Source organism: Malaya genurostris, chromosome 3, assembly GCF_030247185.1.
Source record: "Malaya genurostris strain Urasoe2022 chromosome 3, Malgen_1.1, whole genome shotgun sequence".
Lineage (NCBI taxonomy): Eukaryota > Metazoa > Arthropoda > Insecta > Diptera > Culicidae > Malaya > Malaya genurostris.
In genome coordinates, this window is record NC_080572.1 from 6,640,058 (window position 1) to 6,664,464 (window position 24,407).

General features: G+C 35.5%; 2 protein-coding genes across 4 annotated transcripts in view; both read right to left on the minus strand.

Moving 5' to 3' along the window:
- The window catches only part of LOC131435263 (major facilitator superfamily domain-containing protein 8-like), a 51,556-nt gene extending 33,097 nt beyond the window's left edge, over positions 1-18,459 (minus strand). The window contains exons 1-2 of the mRNA XM_058602951.1: positions 18,213-18,459; positions 17,496-18,151 (exon numbers count right to left, since the gene is read on the minus strand). Coding sequence (XP_058458934.1) covers positions 17,496-18,151; positions 18,213-18,419 — 863 coding nt within the window. The 5' untranslated portion in view covers positions 18,420-18,459. The remainder of the gene's footprint in view (positions 1-17,495; positions 18,152-18,212) is intronic.
- Positions 18,460-19,815: 1,356 nt separating this feature from the next.
- LOC131437203 (major facilitator superfamily domain-containing protein 8) lies at positions 19,816-23,471 on the minus strand. Of its 3 annotated transcripts, XM_058606383.1 has the most exons (6): positions 23,457-23,471; positions 23,118-23,264; positions 21,890-22,082; positions 21,167-21,825; positions 20,416-21,111; positions 19,816-20,357 (listed from the first exon to the last, which is right to left on the minus strand). In XM_058606383.1, the coding sequence occupies exons 3-6, from the start codon at positions 22,070-22,072 to the stop codon at positions 20,213-20,215; spliced, it is 1,683 nt and encodes a 560-aa protein (XP_058462366.1). In that variant the 5' UTR covers positions 22,073-22,082; positions 23,118-23,264; positions 23,457-23,471; the 3' UTR covers positions 19,816-20,212. The 3 variants fall into 3 exon arrangements, with proteins under 3 accessions (XP_058462366.1, XP_058462367.1, XP_058462368.1); XM_058606384.1 differs by lacking the exons at positions 23,118-23,264; positions 23,457-23,471 and having other exon boundaries at positions 21,167-21,821; positions 21,890-22,029; XM_058606385.1 differs by lacking the exons at positions 23,118-23,264; positions 23,457-23,471 and having other exon boundaries at positions 21,167-21,839; positions 21,890-22,015.
- Positions 23,472-24,407: the final 936 nt, after the last annotated feature.

Here is a 24,407-nt window from a genome sequence, read left to right on the forward strand (position 1 = left end):
GCACAGCATCGATGGTTTCTGGCACAACAACTGATTTTGGACGATATTCATGAAATTCGTCGGCGACCGAACTACGACCAAAATTGAATTCACTATACAAGCGATATACAGCAGTTGTTGATGGTGATTCATCGCCATACAAAGAACTAAGTTCATCGACACACTCTTGTTAAGATAACCCTCGTCGAAAGTTGTGAAAAATAATCCGACGAAATTCTTCTCGTGAAATTTCCATTTCCAAATTGATTTTTGTAGCTCACTTTAATCTAGACCTGTGCACCGATCAAAATTGTCAACATAGACGGCTAAAGCGTCTTTTTGACCAGCGGCGGCGGTGAATCGACGTGACGCCATTTCCTGATAAAAATCGGCGGCGCGATTCGGCGTAATCAATTATAAACACATTATTAATATTAATGTTGATTCACACAGGACAATTTTTCTATTTTATTATTTTTTCGGCCTACAATCGACGATCCAAATGTTTATGTGATCCATTAAAGCCAACGTAGTGGATAAAGATGGTAAATGGTTTCGAATGCAGCGAATTAGAGGAGAAATTGAGATGAATATGAGTGTGATTTTTTGAAGATCAGTAATAAATCGTATTGACTATTTTAATGAATTTTCATTAAAACTGTAAACAATTTTCCACATTGATATAATCATTTGTTCGGCTGTTGTAATATAATCGGCGGTATGATTAAAATGTGATAACCGGCGCGCTGATAATCTTTTCTTTAATTGGCGGCGTGTCGAAATCATCGACGGCGGCGCACAGGTCTACTGTAAACAACACAAATAGCGCTTGTACATCAGAACGTTCTGAGTACGTTTATATTTAAAAAAATCAAACTTTCTTTTGGTGTTGCCAGATTTTAGCTACTGACATTAGTGTGGCCAGTTCCCGAAATATAAGTAGCGGCCTACGTATTGCCAAATAGAAGAGTTGTGATTTTTGTAGCAATATGGCATATGCAATTATGCCATATTGCTACAAAAATCACAACTCTTGCATTCTTAATCGAACAAACCATTCAACTATTGTATACTTGTTGATATTCTATAATAAATAAAATATCTTTATCCAAAGTGAAGAATATCTGTTTTATCCACAATGAGTAAACGATAACCTCCACATACAAGAGTTATCTTGAGAGCCTTGGTATTACATACCTTTTGTGGGATTTGACCCTCTGTTTCAACAGACTTCGCAGATGGTTCAAAGTATACAGAACCATTGCGTGGCGGATGCTACGATCCTACTGACACTTAAAATCCTTCCAGGTCGGGACTCGAACATACAACTTGTAAGAACAGTGCCCAATGGATAGAGCCGCCAACCCGGGAATTATATTTCAAGCATTAAAATTCAGGTGCAACCATTATTGCTCATAAAATTTTTTTGAGATTTAATGCATTTCTAAAAAATCAGTAAATTATTTAACTCGAACAGAAATTTGTTTTTAAGCAATATTGGTAAGGCCCAAGTGCAAATGTAACTTAATGAAATTTCAAAATGTTCTACAATTGTTATTTATGTTAGATATGCTCGGAAAGAGTTTGAAACATATTAAAATCGGTTGTGCAATTTATTGATATTTAGGTTTCACAATCCTATCGAAAAATCGTCCAGATCTGGTGTACTAAAAAAATGTTTTCTTTAATCGACTTTGGGACTTCCGAAATCGGAAAAAAATTGTTGATGCCGAATGTCTTAGAAATGCATGAAGTGTTGAGATCTGGTGTAATCTAAAAAAAAAATTGTGTTAGGATTTCGGGACAACTCCAGATCGCGACGTTTCATGCATTTCAAAGACAAAAATGTAAACCGCGTAACTTCGGAAGCCCACCTAAAAAAAACACATAACCTCGTAAATCCGCGTAAAAAACCCGCATAAAACAAAAGACTCAGGATATGCTGCAATGGTGAAAAATTTCTTGAGGAAGGGAAATGTGCGAAATGATGATCTCGGCAAGGTAAATACCGATATGCCGGATTAAGAATCTTACTTAAAAAAATTTCTCAAGTTTTGGCCGCATCATAAGCTTTTAGGTCAGTGAATGCAGTTTTCTTCATTTTTAGGGAAAAATAAAATAAGAAATTCAAAACATACAATTTAAAAACAGTTTTGCAAGATATATCAAAAACAATTTTTCAACATATATCAAAATCTGTTATGTGCCCTAGCACAAAACTTGGCTAGCCCCTGAATGACCAAACCTACATCGGCCAGAAAACGTCGAAAACACGTTTTCGTTCGGCACGCCAGTATTGAAATTGTATCTCGATGCAAAGAAATCGTGTTCTGCAAATAGCAGAAACTTTACGTCTGCTTAGCGGTTCAAATTGAACTGCCGAGTTTTGCATAAAGCAGTTCAATTTGAAACTGATGAGTCAAAGACGAAACGTAAACATATCAAAATCGGGTATGTGCCCTAGCACAAAATTTGGCTAACCCTTGAATGAGGATATATCTGTTTGAAATTAACGCAAAACTTGCAGACGTGAGAACATTATCATAAAAATGGCAGAAATACGCAATGAAAACAAAACTCAATCACAAAACTTGTATATAATTTTGCATCTTGCTGAAATAATAAGTAAACCTAACGTCACTTTTGAAGGATATTGAACAAAAAGTTCAAAGTTACTCTCGTTGGTATATATTACCGCTTAAGCTACTTGGTTATGCTAGAGTTGCACATTGGCTTACCAAAATTAATACCTATACTGCCCATACTTGAATATCAGTCCCATATGGAAAATCGGCATGTCGAGAAAAAGACGATTAAAATTCTATTTTCGAATTTTTTTATTTATTGTGCTACCTAATGCTAAATTATGGTATTATTACATGAAATATCGGTACTACACCTTTGCTATTCCTATATTGCAACAAATGAAATTATTGAAATTTACACTGGATGGGACTGACATGCGGGTACTTCACATATGGGACAGACATGAGTTGATATTTTTTTCACATTTTACTAAACAAACCCTCAACTTTTATTGCAATTTCTGAGAGTATATTGAGGATAGTTTGCATTCCTAAAGCTAACTCAATATTAGCGAAAATCGATATGGGACTAATATGCGAGTATGGGCAGTATAGTGCGTATCACAAAAGATAAATGATTATTTTGTTTAGTTATTTAAATCAACTAGTTTGATAAAAAAAACGTGCTTAATCCACCTATCAGTGAGATGATACCTTTTTTTTATCAATCCGCATGTGTTTTTTCCATGAATATTCTTCGGTTTTCATGACATTATTTTAATGACCGTCGTTTTAAGCTGCAATTTGACATTTTAATCACTCATTACTCTATCTAAAAAGGTTACAATCGATTAAACTTTTCATGATATGTCGAAGTGAGTTCCACTTTAGAATTTACGGTAATTTAAGGTACTTCCAGAGCCGGTATTCAGGAACCAGCATAAACCAAACCGATTCGTATGGCCATATGACGAATAAATTGCAATATTTTTGAGTCCAACTTTAAAGCTTTTCGGGATTGTCATCTTCTATATCGGTTTGAATTTAAAAAAATCATCCTCCTGTAATTCCAGAATCGGAAGTCAGCATTGAATAAAATTAATTAATTTTGTGTGGGACTATAAGTTTATTTTAATTTGAATTTTTTTCTGAAATTCGATTTGGCTTTATTTGAGAAAACGATTGAGCTTTGAGAAACGATTCGATACTGGAACCGGAATTCGAAAATCGGTGTAGCCGAAGTCAGACAAATTCACCTGATTAGTTTACATTTGTTTCAATATGTTTAAAAATCAGTATAGACATCTTTGAGAAATCGTAGTACGAGTTAAATTGTTGGGTGCCTTCCGAATCGAAAACTGAATACCACTAAAACTGAAATAAGTTTATTTGGTTGTCGACTATTCAAATCAGCAAATCTTAGATGATTCTTAGATATCATTTGAATCTTAGATCGGTTCAGCCATCTACGAGGAAAATAAGTTACACAATTTTAATTTCGTTTCACATATCATCCTGTAGTTCCGGAACCAGAAGTCGGATCCAAACATAATTCAGGAACCTTGTTTAGGAGCATACGAATTTTCATATGAATCTGAGTTTGTAGAAAACGGTTGAGTCATCTTCGAAAATAAGGTAAAAAATTGAGTGAAATTATTTGTCACATACGCATTTGCTGATCTCGACGAACTGATTCAAATGGTATATGGGTGTTTTGTTCTTCCAGCATTTATTGCTGTAAGCAGTTTAAATCAATATAATTATGAAATTGTTCAGAATTCGGAAGTTCTGCCATCTTTCCAATATGTCATATTCGAACGATTATGTTGCCAAAAACGAACCGTGCTAAAATTGGTCCGAGGCAAAATGTCATGAAAAATAATGCTGTTCACAGTCTTTTTGGTACTTAGAAACTATTGTATGTAACAGTATAAAAAATCGTGTTTTACGTTGCTCCCAAGCCTTTCTTAGCCATACAGCGCTCAGAACTTCTACTGCTGGAATATGGGGGAAAAGTCGCTTACACAAAAAATTCGATATCTCCGTTAAAAATGGACGGATTTTAACAATCTATGGCTTGTTGGATAGCTATTACCGTGCGGAATCTAAGTCTGAAAACATATTCTGTTTTCAAGGTCAATTGTGACAGATACTGCCAAAAAAATTTTGACATAAAACTTCGTATAACTCAAAAAGTAAACATCCGATCTCAAAACCATTCAATAGCGTTCTGGGTGACGGAGAGACCTTTCTTTTGCGACTAGTTTGATCAAAATCGGTCCAGCCATCACTGAGATCTCGACCTCTTAGTTGACAACACACATACAGACACACACACACATACACACACACACACACACACACACACACAGACATTTGCTCAGTTTGTTGAGCTGAATCGATTGGTATATGACATTCGGCCATCCGGGCCTCGGAAAATTTTTCGAAAGTTTGAGCGAATTCTATACCTATTTTTTATATATATATAAAAAAGGTAAAACTAAACGTAAAGCATTTCTTTCAGAAATGTTTTGTTCCGTGTCTACGTAGTTCTATCGCTGCATTCGTTGTATGGCATGTAGGCTCATCTTGTTGAACATCAAAATTTGTCTAGACCACATTTAAATATTCCTAGTAATACTAAGCATCAACATTCAATTTTATCGATCACCTTTGATTGTCTCACCAAATATCATAATGAACATTTTCACTTGAATAACGTTGTACAGGATACTGACTGTTGTTTTCGGTCTGTTACTGACTAGTGCTAAAAAAGGCTAAATAACATATTGCCTCGTTGTTGGGCTCAGTACTGTCACGATATATTTGACTAAGACTATTTGGATAAGCCTACGAAAGTGTACGAGGTTAAAAAGCTCCAAATTTTGGTCTACGTGGTTTATGAACGGTCCCTAGGATCGATGCATGAGTTTTTGTATCAATTGCAAAATCGTTCTAAATAAAGCAGAGTCATCTACATGAGAGTTCTTTTTGTTTCACAATCGATTCTTCATACGGTCATATATCTATGAACCTAACCATGTTTTAAGTCATTATTTTAGTTTTAGTTCCACAAATGATTTTTCAAGTTCATACGTTCGTAAAACATATATATTGAAAGGTGACTCATATAGTTGCATATTCAATTTCTCTCTAGCAAATATCACCGTTTATCGAACATACGAGATGTGTCATAATACGCAGAAGAGGATAACAACGGAAGAACTTCAAGATATGTTGCACAATACAGATAAAGTGCGATTTTTCCATAACACAACAACTACCAGAATTGTAATGTAAACTATCTTTATAAGTAAATACAGTAACACAATCAGTATAAAAATACGGGAAACCACTAAATTTACACCAATGGTAAGTTTACTCAATGTTTAGATGTTACCTCCTTTTTACCATGCAAAGCACTTCAAATTGAAACGATCCGGAAAATTATTCTATTTGAGCTTCTAAATTTCTATTGTAATTAGAATGAATCGATGACGGAATGTAAAAAAAAAAAAGAATTGAATAATTTATGGGCAAATTCGCATGTTTTTAATCAATACCCTAAATGGCAAATAAACAGTCTGTGACGACCAGCAAACCACCTCTTTTTTCTTCTTCTCGGTTAGCTATCAAATTGGATTCTGTTTGACGTATGATACGAAGAAACTGTTCTGAAAAACAACTTGCTGCGCATGCAATTAGCAGTTTCATGGAAATTAAAAATTGATCAATTCTGTTTGGAATAGAAACTCTGTATCCGAGCATATACCAAGAATGTTATTAATAGCATGAACTGATTACGATAACAACAGATTTGATTCTGCTCACATGTTTTCAAACGTGATTTTCAAATCAGCATTGCGCAATCCGTCATGTTTATTCGATTTAATTCCTGATCCAGAGCGGCTGACTGTTTACGTAAAATATCCGAAATAGGGATTTTTTTTTGTTTTTCAGATTGAGGAAACTGAAACTGACCCAGGGTTGTTTCATCAAGCAAACGCTTTTCACGAAACTGAGGGTACTATATTCAAACCCGAACCCGACCCGCATCCGATCGAAAATAAAAAACCTTCTTAATCCACCTAGTTGTGTGATAATGCATTTCTCTTTCTTCAAAACAGTCTCATGAAAATATTTTCTATCTAACACTAATTTGGGCTCATTTTTGACACCAATTGATTCATATTGAATCAAGTAGATCATAAAAGCATGCTTCAGTGTTTATGTCACGTGGTCGGCAATTTTTTTTAAATCGAATTTCTGGGACTTAAAATAATCTCCATCCCAGAATCGACTTTTTCAAAACATTTTTTTTAGATGACACTAAATCTCGACGTTTCATGCTATTCAAAGACGTTTGGCATCAACAATTTTTGTTCAATTTCGGAAATCTCATATACTCCCCCTATGATGATTTTTCAAGCTCGAGAATTTTCAAACCGTACGGCCGAGTAGCACCCCTTGCCCATAGCCGATTTAGTTCAAATTTTGCATGGGAACTTTTTTGAGGTGATAAGACTTTTGAGCTCTACCGCTTTTCGAAATTAGAGGTGACCTCAACATACTGGCATTCTTACATACATTAGAGCAGTAAAAACAACGTGTTATGTCGGTTACGTCACTTATATCATCATATCTCCGAAACCAAATGTCACAGCCAATTGATCTTCAAACTTGATCAATGGCCTAATAATAGCTGTCAAGCGGACCTAGGCTTGTTAAAATCGGTTCAGCCATCTCCGAGAACCTTGCACGGTAAAAAACAACGCGTTTCGTCGATTACGTCACTTATACCATCATATCTCCCGCGCTCTCAGCAAGCGGTCCTACTTTGTTGGTCGTTGAGCGCTTGTTGAACGACATGCTGCACGAAATTCCAGTTTGGTGGAACGATTTGTTGTTGTTTTTTCTCTTGCAAAATAGTGTGAAAATTAGGTGTTACCTTCATATATTCATATACATTTGTTGTTATTCTACGTGAAGTAGAAATATTGTGCAGGTATGTAATGTTAGTTAAGTGATGAAAAACTTCAGAAATTCTCCAGTAAAACTAGTGCGACGTGGCTCAACAATGGACCTCTGTCTGCCGGGCTTATTGAACGAAAAAAAATGGCATTCGGTTCAATGGTCTGTTTCAAAATCGGCAAATGAAGGTCCCGTGTTGGCCTCCCGTTGAACGACGGTGACCAATACCCGTCGGGTTCAGGTCGGGATCGGGTTCGGGACGGGTTTCGGGTACAAACACCCGAAACACACCCATCTCTAGTTTGCAACCAGGAACGAAGGTGTGAGCAAACCCAATAACGTATCAGAATCAGATTCGATTTTCAGTGCAATGATGTTGAAGGTAGGTTCGAAACTGGCTTCAAACGATTTGACAGCAGTTAGGGTGGAAATTAAGTTAGATTTGGCATCAAGCGAAAAAAAATATTTCTACTAACGAATGTCTTAGAAATAAATGAAATGTAATGATTTGTGAAATCATCATCAATGGAATCAGAGAGAAATAAAATATCAAATACCAGAAGGCCCGTGCGCAGGAGTCTTTCAAGGTTCAAGGAAGAATTCAAAAGGGGTGGGGGGGGGGTTGTATCAAGCGATCTACAATATTGGCACTGTAAGCCAAATTTTGAGAACGAAGTGTGAATTGTCAAGTTATTGCACTTTTATATTATAAGTTCAAATAGCCAAACCCCTTTCTGCGCACGGGCCTGAATACCAGAAACAGAGTCGAGATGATCTGAGAGTTATTTCAATACTATTGGGAACAAATGTCTTTTTCATTTGTTTTATTATGCGAGCTTTCAAACTAATGCGATGTTTGTTATGCGAATTTCCGAAGTAATGCGAGATTTTTCCAATTTTTATTTTCGTGCCTGAAGGCTTGAAAATTCATGAAACGACGAGATCTTCTACAAATTGACTGCTGAGACTTGAAAATTTTATTAAATCCAGTTCCTTCCGGAGATGAGTTCCTAAATCTCCGAGTCTATATTCTGACAAATGTTTTTTTTCTGGATAATGCCATATCTCTACGATTCTCGCATTTCTAAGATATCATGACATCATTTTCTTTGCTTTCTTTTTAGGCGAATCAAAGTAATGCGGTTGTTTATGCGTTTTTTAAGTTATGCTGTACGTATCTCCGGCATACAAGGAGGCTCCAGTGAACAGCAATTTAATCAAAACCCGTAATTTCAAACTCCAGTCTCAAATCAAAATAAATTCTCAGAAGTCGATTTTCCACATAAACAAAATCTTTGAGACAATACAAAATCTCGCCTCTTCATCTGCGTAAAAAGAATTCCGATTTCGGAAGTTTCTTATCCACTTATCCAACAAAATCGGTTCGTCCGTTACTTACTTGAATTCAAGATCTTATAAATTCCAGATTAACGTTTAGGTCACTTTTTCGGAAACCTCTCCGGAACCAAAAGTATCAGCAATAATGAACCTGAACTTGTTCAATGATTGTATTTAATCTTTCGAAGTCTAAGGTGGTCTGAATCGGTTTGGCTACAATCGAGTAAATTGTGCGGATGGAGCGCGAAATACGCTTTATCAGTTACGTCACTTACAGTCTGTTACATAAGATCGTGATCACGATTACTCGCGATCGGTAAAGTGGAATGGTGTGAATTTTTTAACACAGAGTCAGTAGTGTCGCATTACATGGAAAATAAATCACTGACTATTGTTTACAATTCGATCTCAGCATTTTTCTGAAATGAGTACCACGTACACTCAAATAAAAATTCACGTTCGATTTACTTGAAAAATCACGTAAAATGGTTTCAAATGTCAACTTGAATATTTTACGTGACGATAATAAATGTTATACGAACATCCCCTAAAATGAATAGAGCCATCACATAAGGTTAACGTGAATTGACCCAACGTCAAATAATCTACGTAAATTTCTGGTGTGAAAAACTCGATTTTGAAAATGGCGAACAGTGGCACACAGTGTAAGTAGTGTAAATATTTGCGAGAAATGTTATTTGATTACAGTTTTTTACTACATCGACTGGACCATTCCAGTATGAAAGTTTCCATGTGTTCGACTGGACCGATTGCCTGCGTGAGTCCGAAAGTGTGCCCGCTCTTGCCGAATGCTTCAAACAGACCGTTGGTGCACCGAAAAATGAATTTAAAATCGGTATGAAGCTAGAGACATTGGACCCATGTAATGTGACCTCAACCTGCATCGGTTGCGTTGTGGAAGTTCTCGGATCTTGACTTCGGCTTCGGTTGGATGGCAGTTGGACAACAAAAACGATTTTTGGCGGCTTGTCGATTCCAGCTCCCACGACGTTATCACTTGCTTATTTTTAGTCATTGCAATTCCATGCTAATTTTCTGAAATAAATGTTTTATTTTTCATAGTATTTTTCATTTTATAGATTTTAATAAAAATCTGGAATACCTCCCTTTTGACTTTAACGAATATAAAAAAATATTAATTCTCTGGTATTTAATTTTGATATGAACTGATAGGTAAATGTGATACAGTACATTATATTTTACCTATGAAACACGTATCTCTTACTGGACTATGCATTAAACAGTTTCTAAATATCAGTCCGATAAAACCTACGTGAAAAATAGGGTGGAAAATATTCACATAACTATAACATGATTATTATTTTGAGTGTACGCTCCGTGCTTCGAAGTAGGGATGGTACTCGGAAGGCACAGTATCTATACTTAGGGTATCGGAATACCGAATGTTTGAGTATCGATACAAGGTATCAACATCTCAATTGATACTTGCGCAGCAACCATTTCGAAATGAAATAATATTGTAAACTGTGGTATTATTTTATGATGTACAGAAAGGTGTTACCGTGAATTTGTTGTGTCCTCTCATATACGCATATTCCTTGTCACATAGATTGCACTTTCGCGACTTTTGGTCCACGTCAAAGAATTTCCGCTCGCCACTTTGTGTTGATTTCACATTTCACTTATTTGCTCAACAATTTTCTTGTCATAACTGGTCGTCAAATGGTGAGATAACTAAGTCCTCACAAGTCCCTATCTCATGCCTCCCCGAGCGTCTATGATGACATTTGGTCAATAGAACGGCGTCGACTGGGTGCTATCGCCTTCAGCGTTAGTAGCAGAATGAGAGGGTGCAAAATGGCTTGTAGGTTGATGCCCATTCTAAAGTGCAGTGTTTATCATAGTATATTACAACATATAATTCTGTTGTTTATTACATCATGTATTATTATTATTATTATTATTATTATTATTATTATTATTATTATTATTATTAATATTATTATTATTATTATTATAATTATTATTCTTATTATTATTATTATTATTATTATTAGAATAGCGTAACTTACACTGCGACATTAACTGTTATATTGTTTCATAGCATATTATTTCACATATTATCGTCTTACACTATTTTATGTTATTATATACTATGTTGTATGGTATTATACTGCATTGCATTATATCATATTATATTGTATTATATTATATTATATTATATTATATTATATTTTATTATATTATATTGTATTCTATTATATTATGTTATATTGTATTGCATTATGTTGTATTATATTATATTATATTATATTATATTATATTATATTATATTATATTATATTATATTATATTATATTATATTATAGGGTTTATTATGAGTAGTACTACGTACCTCTCTCTAAATTTGTTTTCCTTATAAGTTATCATTTTTAAATTTTAACTAAATATCAAGGTCGTCACAAGGTGAGCTTGGTCCTCACTGGTTCCTGTTTCATGCCTACACGTGTATCTGTGGTGACAATTGGTCGATGGAATGCGTTGATGGCAGAATGAGAGGATGAGAAATGACATATAAATTGAAGTAATATAATATCATAGCATATCGCAACATATCATTTTATTCATTCTATTATTTATTATATAATTCATTGTACTATATTATGTTGTTTTTTATTATTATTTTCATTATTATATTTATTGTTATTATTATTAATTTGTCATCAATAATAATAACATATATTATTTTTATAGATGTGGATATTATTATTGTTATTAGAAGAGAAATATTCTACTTCCTGCAGTATTGCGAAGATAGAAGAGCATAACTGACACTCTACATTAGCTGTTATTTTATATATTGATTTATAATATATTATATTGTATGACATTGTATTATATTATATTAAATTAAAATATATTATACTTTATTTTGTTATTGTTATTATTATTATTTTTATTACTATTATTATTATTAATAATATTAATATTTGTATTTCTATTGTTTCTATTAGTATTATTTTTATGATTATTATTATTATTATTACTATTGTTACCATTATTATAATCTTTATCATTATCAGCTACATTTCCATTTCCATACTACACATTTCACTTTACACATATATTATTAAATTGTATCATATTATATTACGTCATATTTTGTGGTATTATATTATATTACATTGTACTATATTATACTACATTATGGGACAATGTTTGGTATTGTTTTATATAGTATTGTAAGGTATTTTTTAATACACAATTATAAGTGTATTATATTGCATTGTGATGTATTACATTTTTATATTTTATGCATAATAATATTTTATTATATTCAGTGTCGTATAGTGACCAAACTATATTATAATATATTATGGTATATTTTACTATATTATGTCACATAACATTATGATACTATTATATTCATCATAAAATATTATAGTAGACTATAATACACTGTACCATACGATTTTGCACCGTTTTATACTATGTTGTGTTTTATTGTATTATACTGCCGGAAATTATATTAAAGTGTATTATGTTACATTATATAATACTATACTCAAGTACATTGTAAGGGAAGAGGGATGGGAGTGCATCAGGGTATCTTACAAGTGAATGACTGGATGAAGGAGTGAAATGTCAACCCGATTCACAGGGGAAAGCTGTGTGTTTTCCCCAGAAGGTCTGAAATGAGTAAGACGCACCCTTCTAACAAACAAACCATCAGGCAGGTTTAAGCTGGTACAGCGAATTCTTTCATTATATGGCCGGATGTTATTGCTGGAAGGCGCCGGGTCCTCAAAGCCCATTTTGGCCTTCTTAACAGCAGTAATATGAAAGTTATCTGATAATCAAATTCGGATCTACTGAAAGTCTACCTGCATCCACTGGTAATGCCTTGAACTGATGGTGGCTTCACACATACATACATATACATACATACATAACAATTTTCTTGTCATAACTTTTATGTCGATACACGAATACAACACTAAAAGCCAATTTTTATTGCTATTATTCCATCGCTATTAGGCGCACAGGAAGAGTGACGGTTTTCTCTCATTGCACTCTCTTGGAACGAAGCGAGATTGTCGAGAACGAATTTCAACGACGGCTAGTCCACAGCATACCAATCCATGCGCGAGCTTGGCGCTTCGTCGAAGCCGAAGAAATAAAAATGTTCCATGGGGGATGGGTATAGCGTGAAGCCTTTCACGCAGCCCACCTAGATTCGAAAGTTTCTCTGGCTCGAAAAGGCGAATGACCTTAAGGTTAAATCCTCTATAATTGAAATAAAAAACATGCTTCGTTGTAATGGTAATTGACTTCTATCTGTTGCGATACTTTAAGTATCGAGACTAAAAGTATCGACACTAGCAGTATCACTTTGATGTGATATCGATACCAAAAATATCCGATTCTTGAAAAAAATATCGATACCTCAAACTATCGCCTCGGTATCGGACATCCCTACTTCGAAGCAGTTTTTTTATGCTCGCACCCGAAAGCTGCCGCGGCTAAATACATGCAAAAGTCGTAACAGTTTATGAGCTCAAATAAGATGAAGCTTGTGAAGAACCGACTACACAATTTGAAGCAGCTTGTTCGCCGAATTCACAAAATTTAGAGGTCGTTTTCAGAAGAATACGCGCAAAATCTCGCTCAAAATATGCCTCGATGGTGTCAAGCCATTATTAACGCTAAAGGGGATTAGACTTGCTATTAATGTATTTTCATGTAAGCTTTTGATCTAATAAAACAATATTCAAAAGTATTTTCGTGTTGAGTCTTATCATTTTCTCACAACAGTGACAACGCTCTTATGTAACAGACTGTATATGATTATATCACGGGAACGAGAAGTGGCACAATGAATCATTTGAATGATACCATAGCCTCCGAACGAACCCAAGGCAGTTGAATTGATTAAGCAGATACATTAGTATAGGACGATTATATGTTAAGAAGCGGAAATGTTTGCCAATGCCTGATATTAGCTTTCAAACAAGCCCGCAAAACATATAAATATGCACACGAATACAAACGTACACACTCATGATCTCGTCGAGCTGAGTCGAATGACGTAGTCTTCTCATTAGTTGACTTATCGCATTATTATACCGCCTATAATCATAGGCTTGCGATGTAATTATTTCCAATATCTTAATTCGGCCCTAAATTTCAAAATGGGTTGAAGCGAATAAATCTATTTTCACCTACTTCTGTACAACAATTGAACAGAGACAACAGATTTATCTAGGGGAAAGTCTTATAAAGCGCCCCTGCTAGCCAAAATGCCCCCTTTCCTTTCTTAAGCATTGAAGACTATTCTGAACCAAAGTTTTATCACTAACACTATCTTTTCGTAGGATCTTTCTGCTATGCAAGTTTGGTGGTTGTCGTTTGCAGGAAAGTATGAAAAAACTAAAAATTTCATTTGGCAGCTTTTCGATGTAAGGTTTTGCTTCGACTAAATAGATGTTTTATCCGCCATTTCTTTGACATACTGATTATCTCAAAACAGTAACTTTATGGACATTTCAAGAAGCATAATGCATCATTGTTGTGGGATAAAATGTCTTTTGTCGTGTGTCATGCCACCGATTTGTTGTGAGACATATTTTACGGCTGCTGGGGCATTATGTCTGAGGCGAGCGAAAAAAACTAATAATGTGGCCGTTTTGGAAAATGTGTTTATATCAATCAATTCTCATCTTTTCTATTGGGGTCATTAAAAATTATGTTCCTCATCCGTATTGCAATGAAATACTTACATTCTCGAAGAAAATATATCAATACACTTGGAAATATCTCAATGATTTCTTAAGGGGGGCATATTATAACACTTTACCCTAATATTATTGCAATTTGAGATTAATTGAGGAGCTGCGAAGATGGTAGATACGGTAATCAACGATCAGTCACGTACCCAGAAGGGGAGGACCTGGACCCTCCCAAAATCAGAAACAGAAACGAAAAAAATTTGAGAAATATGGGGCTTTTGATCCTATAGATTACACCGTGAGATAGATGTCAAAACTCCACTGCCGATAAAGCATGCAGAAGTAGAACAGATTCAAAACCACATGAAATGGAGGATGAAACCGGGGTAAAATAAATGACAATAACAACAATACATAAAATAGTAGTTTAGTTTTTTTAAAGAGCGTTCATTTATACCCGATTTTAACCTTGATATAACCTTCGCCTAGTTCGTTTTTGTTTTTGAAGCTATATTCTTCACGAATTTTTTTATGCCTATTTGAGTCAACGCCTGAGTAAAGGTACTATGAATTTTTTGTGTTTATAGAAGTTTTAACCTTAAGGTTATTCGCCTCTCCGGGCTAGAAAAACTTTCTGACCCTATGGATTAGGAATCGAACCCAGGCGGGTTGCGTGAAAGGCATCGACTTACCCATCACGCTATACCCGTCCCCAATATGGAAAAATGTTCCATTTGGCGAAGCGTTTCACTCGATATTATCGTGAGATGGGAAGCGTTACGTTAAGTTAAAGAATCTAGAAAGCGTTGCATACGATAATTTTCTTAAGTTGAGGGTTACAAATCATATGAATTATTTTGTGGAAATTATGATTGTTGAAAACCGTTATAAGGGTTAGATTCTTACGGTAAACGAGTTACGATGCGTTACTATTAAGGAAATTATAGGTGTTACGAAGTAATATATATGTTGCTCTTTTATGAGTTAAAGACGTTAGGAAAGTTATAGGCGTTACGAAGCGTTACATGCGTTACTTATTTGTAACGTATAGGCGTTACGAAGAGTTACATGCATTACTTTTTCGTGAGTTATAGGCGTAACGAAGAGTTATACGCGTTACTTTTTGTGAGTCATAGGCGTTACGAAGCGTTACATGTATTACTTTTTAATAAGTTATAGGCGCTACGAAGCGTTACATGCGTTACTTTTTCGTGAGTTATCGGCGTTACGAAGCGTTGCATGTATTACTTTTTGTTGTAATATATATGTGTTACAAAGCGTTACATGCGTTATTTTTTGTAAGTTATAAGCGGAGCATTACGTTACATGCGTTACTTTTTTGTAAGTTTTAGGCGTTACGAAGCGTTACATGGGTTACTTTTTTGTAAGTTTAGGTTTTACGTAGCGTTAAATGGGTTACTTTTTCGTGAGTTATCGGCGTTATGAAGTGTTACATACTTTATTTTTTTGTAGATTATAGGCGTTACGGATCATTACTTTTTTGTAAGTTATAGGCGTTACGAAGCGTTACATGCGTTTTTTGTAAGTCATAGGCGTTACGAAGCACATACATGCGTCCTACCGAAATCAGAAACAGAAACAAACAAAAAAGTTTGAGAGATATTATCGGGTTACTGATCCTTGTAGATTACACTGTGAGATAGGGGTGTTACGTGATGGTCAAAACTCCAGCAGAACAGAGTCAAAACCACATAAAATCGAGGATGAAACCGGGGTAAAATAAATGACAAGAGAAATAATACATAAAATTGTACTTGGCGACCGGAAAGAGAAAGTGCACGAGATTCTGCAGGTGAGAAAGATGTGTTTCGAAGCGGCGTGAGTGCCTCGAAGGGCATCTCTATGGAACGAAAAGATAATAATGTCGGTTTTCTGGGATCGGCGTAGTATACTGTTGAAGGAATACCTCAAATCAGAAAAAAACAATATTAGTGTGCATTAATGAAATCGCTGTGAAATAGCCTTACATGAAGCACATGAGCATCGCTACCATAATTAAAATCAACGGTTTAGGTGTCAATTACTTGGGCATCACCCTCGCTCACCTGATTTAGCTTCCGCGTACTATTATCTGTGCTCAAACGTTAATTTATCGCTGAGAAATTTATGTGAGTTTTGTTTTGGAATTTCAGACCACAACTTTGTATTTGTATGACCATATACTAATATGACCTATAAATTTAGAAGATGTTTTCCGTTCTACACGAATCGGCTGTGCTACTCTATGCACTACTCATTTAAATATGACGTAAACGTAAAGAAATGTAATATAATAACCTTCTCTCGGGCGTTGGAAAAGTTTAAAGTGTCTGTTAAAAACACCGGTAAAAAGCACATCTATAATCAGATACATAAGTAATCTTCAGTAACACTTTTTTTATCTGAGGGCGCCTCCCGAAACGAAGTCGGACCTGCCAACGGTATTTCAATTACCAATAAATGGGTACTTGTTTACCAAAATAACAGAGTACAGAGATTATCAACTCTAGAACTGAAATTGCGATCAGGGTGCAAAACATCAGATCCTTTGTATCAAAATAGCAAACAATGCTTCGTCCGCAGCGATAGTAGATCCAGAAACTTTTGTTTCGTGGAAACTGACTGTTATCATTTGGAGTTCAGTTTCCTCAAAGAAAAATACTAAAAAGAGGTTTCCAAACTAAATTGTGTTTACACGATTTTTGCATTCTGTCTTTCATATAAACACGATCAACTAACGTTTCAAAATGTTCGAATTTTGACAGCACCATCGACCACGTTTGGAAGAAAACGTTAAGGGTTCTTGCACTTATTAGAAAACATGTTCACGTGCTTCTAATCACAACGTGTTGCAGTAATTCAAGGGACGCTATCAATCGAGGTATATTTAGATACGTGTTATTCACGATAAACACTCACAAGGCCGAAAAGATAACACTTTAATTCATTATTTACTGGAATCAATACTTACGTTTGAAATCCTCCATAAACCAGCATAAGCAAAGAGAAAGCCACACACATAAGTCCTATTGGTAAATTTTTCTGTTCCACAGAATTCCACAGATCCTTAGTTACTATACCGGTTCTGTTTTTCATCGCTTCCTTGACTGCTATATTACAATCTTGGAATACACAAGGCAACATCAGAATGAGATTAATGCACCCCAGTATAGTGCAAAACCATCCCACTACAGTGTACATGTTCAAGCGAAACAAGTCTGATACTCGAAATCCTTCCTCTCCTAACAAGGAGAATATGGGCTGCAGTATTGATCCAGTTAGCAAACCAACGGTTTGTGCTAAGGACAAATAAGACGTTGTTTTAGTTCTCTCTGCTACAGTGGTTGCTGAGGAAATGTATGCTCGGTAAATGGTGCAGCAAACGGAAGAGAGTCCTACTAATGCCCGAGAGAAGAGAAGCATATACTTCCTATGCATTGGTAAATCCTGAAGTATGGCATAAACAATATGACCAATGATAAATGTCACTATGAGGAACAGCATAGGTAATCTGATAGACGGAAGATGATTGTTCCACCATCCAAAAACCGGACTGCAAACAAGTTGAACAACTGCCGGAGTAGCAAACACATAGGTCAGGAAAATTTTCCCTGCTTCAGGGTCCAACTGAAAATATTGATGATCGATCGTTGAATGATGTGTTCATTAATATTATTGTTTTACTCACCGTTTTCAAATAAGGCCACAACATAGTGGAAACCACTCCAAAAGCTAGATATACTAAAAAGCCTGTGAAATATATGACTCGTATCGAGATCCATCTTTGCCGGTATTCGCTCGTCGATTCTAATCCTAGCAAACGATCACTTTCCGGCATCTTAGGTGAGCACCAGTTTTTAACTATACCCATAATGATAACTGAATAAATATGCATCTACCGAACCGACACTTAGAGCACTGCAAACTCTGCTTTCTAGCCCCGCACAACAAACTTGTGAATGAATGAAAACATTCATTCGACAGAATTACTAGCCAATCATTGCCAAAACAAAGGTCAGCGATAAGAGTACTCCACTCCATCGTTTCAAATCAAGTTGACTTACTAAATTATTACGTATTTATCGCACTCGGTACCGAAGCTACTGACTGCAATGGGCTCAGATAATGACTTGCAATTCGTGGGCTTTCGTAATCGGATTGTTTTGAAATTCGGTCGACGCTGCTGCATTGTTTATCGTCTTCAACTCATTCTTAGGCACGTCGTGTTCATCTCATAGAACAAATTGAAATTTATCCATATGAACAGTACCTTGGTTCAAATGGGAACTATTCGGATATCCGTATTTTCATTGTGTATCAAGATGTCATCACCAGACAACTCAGTACGTTGTCATTCCTTTTGGACACGAAGAAATCCGAAATATTGTTATGCTTGATTATTGACAACGACAAACAGTCGTATTGTTTACAAAGTTTATCAACTAACGATGCTTCATGGCAATAACTAATAATGCAGCTGTTTTGGTACCCCTAAATAAGTGGTGGTACTTCTGAATGACTAAGAATGCTTATTGTTAAATGTGTTTTTGCAGAAAATAATTGAAAACTCCTCAGAACGTTACATTTAAAAGCAATTGCGGAAGATTCTGTGCACGACGAAAACTGTTCTTACAGGTAAAAAAACAGAAGAGTTTTCTGTCATCTAAATGTTTAAAATAATTCTGACATGATTTATCATCGTTTGTCAGGAACGCCTCTTCACGTCTAGAATTGCCAGATTAATGATAGTTTCGAGAATGTCATGAATACAATTATTCTCACATCCATACAATAATAAGAGCACGGGTCTATTCAATTTCAGAACAATGCTGGTCCAAGCCAAACAATTTAGTCACAAATTAATGATCAATTATGTAGAAATACTTCTTTATTTGTTCATACGTGTGAGAAGCGCTAATCACTTTGAGTTATTGAATTTAATTTTAACTAATTGTTGTCTTTCTATAACTTTAAAATCAACAACAAAAATAGAAATAAATACTGATAGATCTAATACGAATCAACGAATGATGACATGAAACAAACTGTTGGGTTATGGAAAAAAGGATTGAAGTTAAAAAAAACTTTAATTTTCACAGTTTTTACTCTATGAAATCATAAAATACGACATATTTTAACTAATATTGGTAACCATCCTAGTAATGCGGTGAACCAAACTTAAAAAATGACTGCTCTCTGATGGAACTCAGTACTGACTTTTTAGACTTGTAAATTAATAAGCATTTTCGCTGGTCTGTTCAGCATCATTTAGCGATCATTGAACATCAGTGTTACTCTCACGTTCAAGTATATTTTATTATCCACCATATCAAGTCAATATACAAAACGTTTCTAAAATGATGAAGAAATTGCATCTACCTATCTATATGCTCAATTCTGTATATCTGTTAATTTTGAACAGAAAACATTCTCATTCATATATGAACAGGAAGGTAAATTTACGCAATAAATTGTAAAATGATTTACTCGCTCTGAACTGCGTGTATAAGTATCACATTTCCTTATGTTACCTGTTTTCTAGTCAGTGTCATTGAACTTGTAAACTTGTATTCATTTTGAGCATATCATAATATAAATCTACTCGCATATGAAATGCCTCAAACACTTAGAATATCTTTCACACCTAGACCTTAAATATCAGACTCAACTGTGATTGTCGACAGTTTGTTATGAATCTTGTCCGTGGGATCCATTACTGTTTAGCTTTTCTTTTTCGGTAAGACCTGATTTTTCAGCGTCTTTATTTCTGTTTAACGTAAGCAACTCCTGCCCTGACATAGGATTTTCATAGTTCATAGGGGTTAATCTCTCTCTGTGAAATAGAAATTTATTAGAAACCAGGAAGAAATCACCATCATCATCTCACTCACCGTACAAACCATATCCATAACATGGTACCTGCCATCATCAGTGCAGTAGAACCAAACGTCCAATACAATCCTAATTTAGTATAAATTGTGGACAGAAACACTGGCCCCATAGCCCGCGACAAACAGCCGGATCCTGTCATCAATCCCATCCATGTTCCCTGCGGCCGCGGTCCGAGAATCTTTGAGAAGATAGTAGTTATCAGTGTAACTCCGATTGGGTAGCCAATCGCTGTGAAGGCATACCCCACTAGAAACTGGGTAATTGTCATTCCTTTTGTTGTCTTGCACCATTCCTGAGCAGGAGGGCAGCCCAACAATTCAACTGCGTCCAATTCTTCAGCCCTGTCAGAATCGTCACTTAATGCAACGCGAGAAAGATTCGAAAAAACTTCCGAAAAATTAGATCCGTAAACACTGGATTCAGCTTGTATTTCAAGAGCCACAGTTTCGTTCGTTAGAACTGCCAACTTCGGAGGAGTATCCCCCATCGGTATATATACTGCACGTCCGAGTACCATCAAAAAGAAGCCTCCCCAAAGCAAAACACTGGGCTCTGGGAACTTTTTACAAAGTGGACCTATCAGAACGAAGGTTGCACTGGCAACAATTGCTCCCACGGCCATAACCCAAGCCATGTAGTACAAAGCTTCTGCTTTTGTCCACGCAAACATATCCATCGTGAGTGGGGTTGCTAACCTAAAATTATTTTAAACGTTACTATTTAAGCTCGTCGTTTTTTTTTCATGCTTACGTTTCTAAGAATACGAAATTGAACACTAGTATGAAGAAGGCAAATATCAACGACCAGGCCGAAACGTAATCAGGTTTGATGGCTTTCCATGTCTCCTTTTCAGTTTCCATACCTCGCTTAATCATTGCTTCCCTTGCAGCGATGCGTTTTTCTTTGAATATGAACGGAAGAAATAGACAAAAGTTCATTATTCCCATAACAACGTTGATCCAGCCAGTTGCTGTATACATGTTGAGATGTAAAGTATATCTCAACAATGGGTAACCGCGATCTCCAAGCGGAGTTACCACTCCCTGCAGTGCCGGTCCGACGATGAACCCTAATGTCTGTGCTAATGAAACCATCGACACAGCACCCGTGCGTTCTTTCAGTTTAGTAGCCGCTGATAAATACGATCGGCAAACAGCTATACTAGACGAACTTACTCCGATCAAAAAACGTGAGTACAACATCCAATACTTATGGTGCGAGGTGAACAATTCAAGCGTAGAATACATTCCACTGGCTATCGAGAATAATGCTAGCGAACACAGTAGTGGTAGCCGTATTGAGCCAAGTTTATTGCTCCACATGCCGACTAGGGGACTGAAAATCATTTGACCCACTGGATTGGCACTGACGATCCACCCCATGAACTCCTTTCCTGCATTGGGATCTAACTGAAAAAAGTAATCTGCTTGAGAAACGTAAGTCTCCGTTTGTGAAATCAAGTTCAACACATACCTTATCTAAATAAGGCCAAACACCAGTCAAAATAATACTAAATCCAAGTGACATTAAAAACATCGTATAATAAATTATCCTGATGGAGTTCCATCGAGCTGTATATTCTGGAGCAGTTTCCAACCCATCAGCCAAATCTTCGGGTGTTGGACGTTTAATCAAACAGCGCTTCAGGAAGTCCATTGTGATTTATCTACGAGGAAAAATAACGTATGAATTATGAATTTCAAGTATTGAATAATACCTATATCATTAAATATTCTAATTATATTTAAAATCTAAATATTTATTATATTGAACAACCTCAATTAAAAAGAAAAAACTGAAATCGTTATTAGAGTTGTAAAGAAGTTATAGAAGCAAACAAACGGATCAAGGTTTATATTTTTTTAAGATAAGGCCATTCCGTGGATCATATTTCGGTTTAAACATTTCTCTGTAACCAAACACACACTTGTTGCAGCAGGTTAGTATCACCAGAATAGAAACACGCGATACGTATGCGACAAAAATCTTATAAATCTAAAGCAATCTGTTCACGTTTTGTGTTGGTTTAAATATAGGACCGGTATGGTAGCTTCTTTATTAAAACCGACTACCACTGCGCTATTTTGGTTTCATTTCTTGTGTCTGTTGACATTGTCATTAAATGTAGACTAACACAGACCTTCAGTTTTAAAACAAATGTAACACTTACAATTAGTTCAGATAACGAGTCCATGTGAATCATTTATTCCTCATTCGATTAAGTTGATCGACTCACGATTGAATTCGCAATACTAAACAAAATAATTCACATATCGAAGCAGGAAAAACCACGAACCAAGAATTTCCACTACCTTGCGACAAACCACGACTAATCAGCTAGTTAGAATTACCAAATCATTGATTGCACTAGTCCAACTTTTTTTACCTTTGAATGATTGAGCTCAGGATAATTTCCGAGTGTGGTTATCTTTTTATTCTTCCAGAATTTGAACACAACCAATCTCTAGAATCAGTTTCATTATTTTGGTCACTTTGTTATGGCTGATTAGTTTTTCTGATAGCGTTTATCAGTCAAGAATATGATCTAGTAAATCCTAGGTCTTGGATTATATTAACTCATATCAGTCTACACTCTTATTTTGCCGAAATCGAATTCGGTCACCACTCCAAAAAATTTCTAGAGCTCATTCGCCGTGTTCGATTACAATTTAGTTTACAAATAAGAAACAAGTTTACTTACCTGCTAGTTACTTCCTACTCGTTTTGCTTCGCCTTTTGCAACTCAGGTTGTCACTGAGTTTACCTTATTTTAATCATTACTGAGCAATGTCCTTCAAAAACTAGCAAGCTTACATTTAACTTATCTTCGTCATAGTAAGTATGACAGCTAAAACCAGCAAAATCAGCAAAAATAGATAACAAAGACGAAAAGGTTGAACTGTAGGGAAACAGAAAACGACACCAAAACACAAATACTGTACAACTCAACACTCCTTGCGTGACTGATAGAAACGCAAACGATTGATGAACGACGTCTCCAGTGGCAGTGTGGAAAGCAAAAACAAACGGAATAACCAACGTGTTGTACGCGCGTCATCATACGCACACAACCGTTGCGTTCAGTGAAGAGACAGCCGAGTTCAATCACTTTCCACTGCTGTTAGCGGGTATTTCTGTCACAGAATGCTGAATGCACTCCGTGCACATTCTGAGAGTGTTTGTGTAATGTTTCTATCGACTACACGACCAGGAGTTGCCAGATAAATGTTTTGGGTTTTTACTTTCAATAAATGAATGAAATTTAACACTGAAAATAACTAGCATCATGTGCAAAGCATTTGAACTATCACTTCTTGTAGAACACATGAAATTCATTAAAATGTACACTATAATGTACGTATAAAAACTATTAATATTTAGTGGAAATCATGCTACATTTATCTGAATTGCACATCAAAACGATAAGATATATCGTTACCTCTAGATTCTATATAAATTTCAAATGAATGTCACATTGTTTTCCACATAGATTTCAATTGAAACACACCGACCGAATCAAATGTTTTGCACATACATTTGTGCTGTAGTCATTTTTACTAAAAAAAGAAGTGTTTAACATATGAAGTTTAACTCAATAGTAAAACACATCACATCCAAAGGAGAAACACATCAAAGCTAAATGAAAAATAATCTAATCTTGCATCTTAGTGTATTTGGTCATGAAATCTTAAAACAAATCACTTTGGTTATGTATTTAAATGAAAAAACACAATAAATTGAAGTGCTGTACACATATGAATCGATCGTGCAATTTTTTTATCAGTGTAAGTCGATGGAACGACTCCCGGTGGAGCTCTCAACGTGGGAACATGTTGCTTCGCACTAGTGCGATGAAATTTTGTGTATTTCTCTCGATTTTTCGCGTTCTGAAGTGAATCAGTTTTTTTGGAGTGAAACGCCGCGAAACTATCATCGTGAGTCACTGTAAAAGACATTACAAACGAAAATACACAAAATAATCGAAATTAAA

What these genes read in the sequence shown, in the direction of transcription:
- LOC131437203 (XM_058606383.1), bottom strand. Translation starts at nt 22,072, where the DNA reads ATGGACTTCCTGAAGCGCTGTTTGATTAAACGTCCAACACCCGAAGAT. An exon ending in TTTGGCCTTATTTAGATAAG is followed by an intron (nt 21,826 to 21,889) that starts GTATGTGTTGAA and finishes TACTTTTTTCAG; the next exon opens with TTAGATCCCAATGCAGGAAA. An exon ending in AATTTCGTATTCTTAGAAAC is followed by an intron (nt 21,112 to 21,166) that starts GTAAGCATGAAA and finishes AAATAATTTTAG; the next exon opens with GTTAGCAACCCCACTCACGA.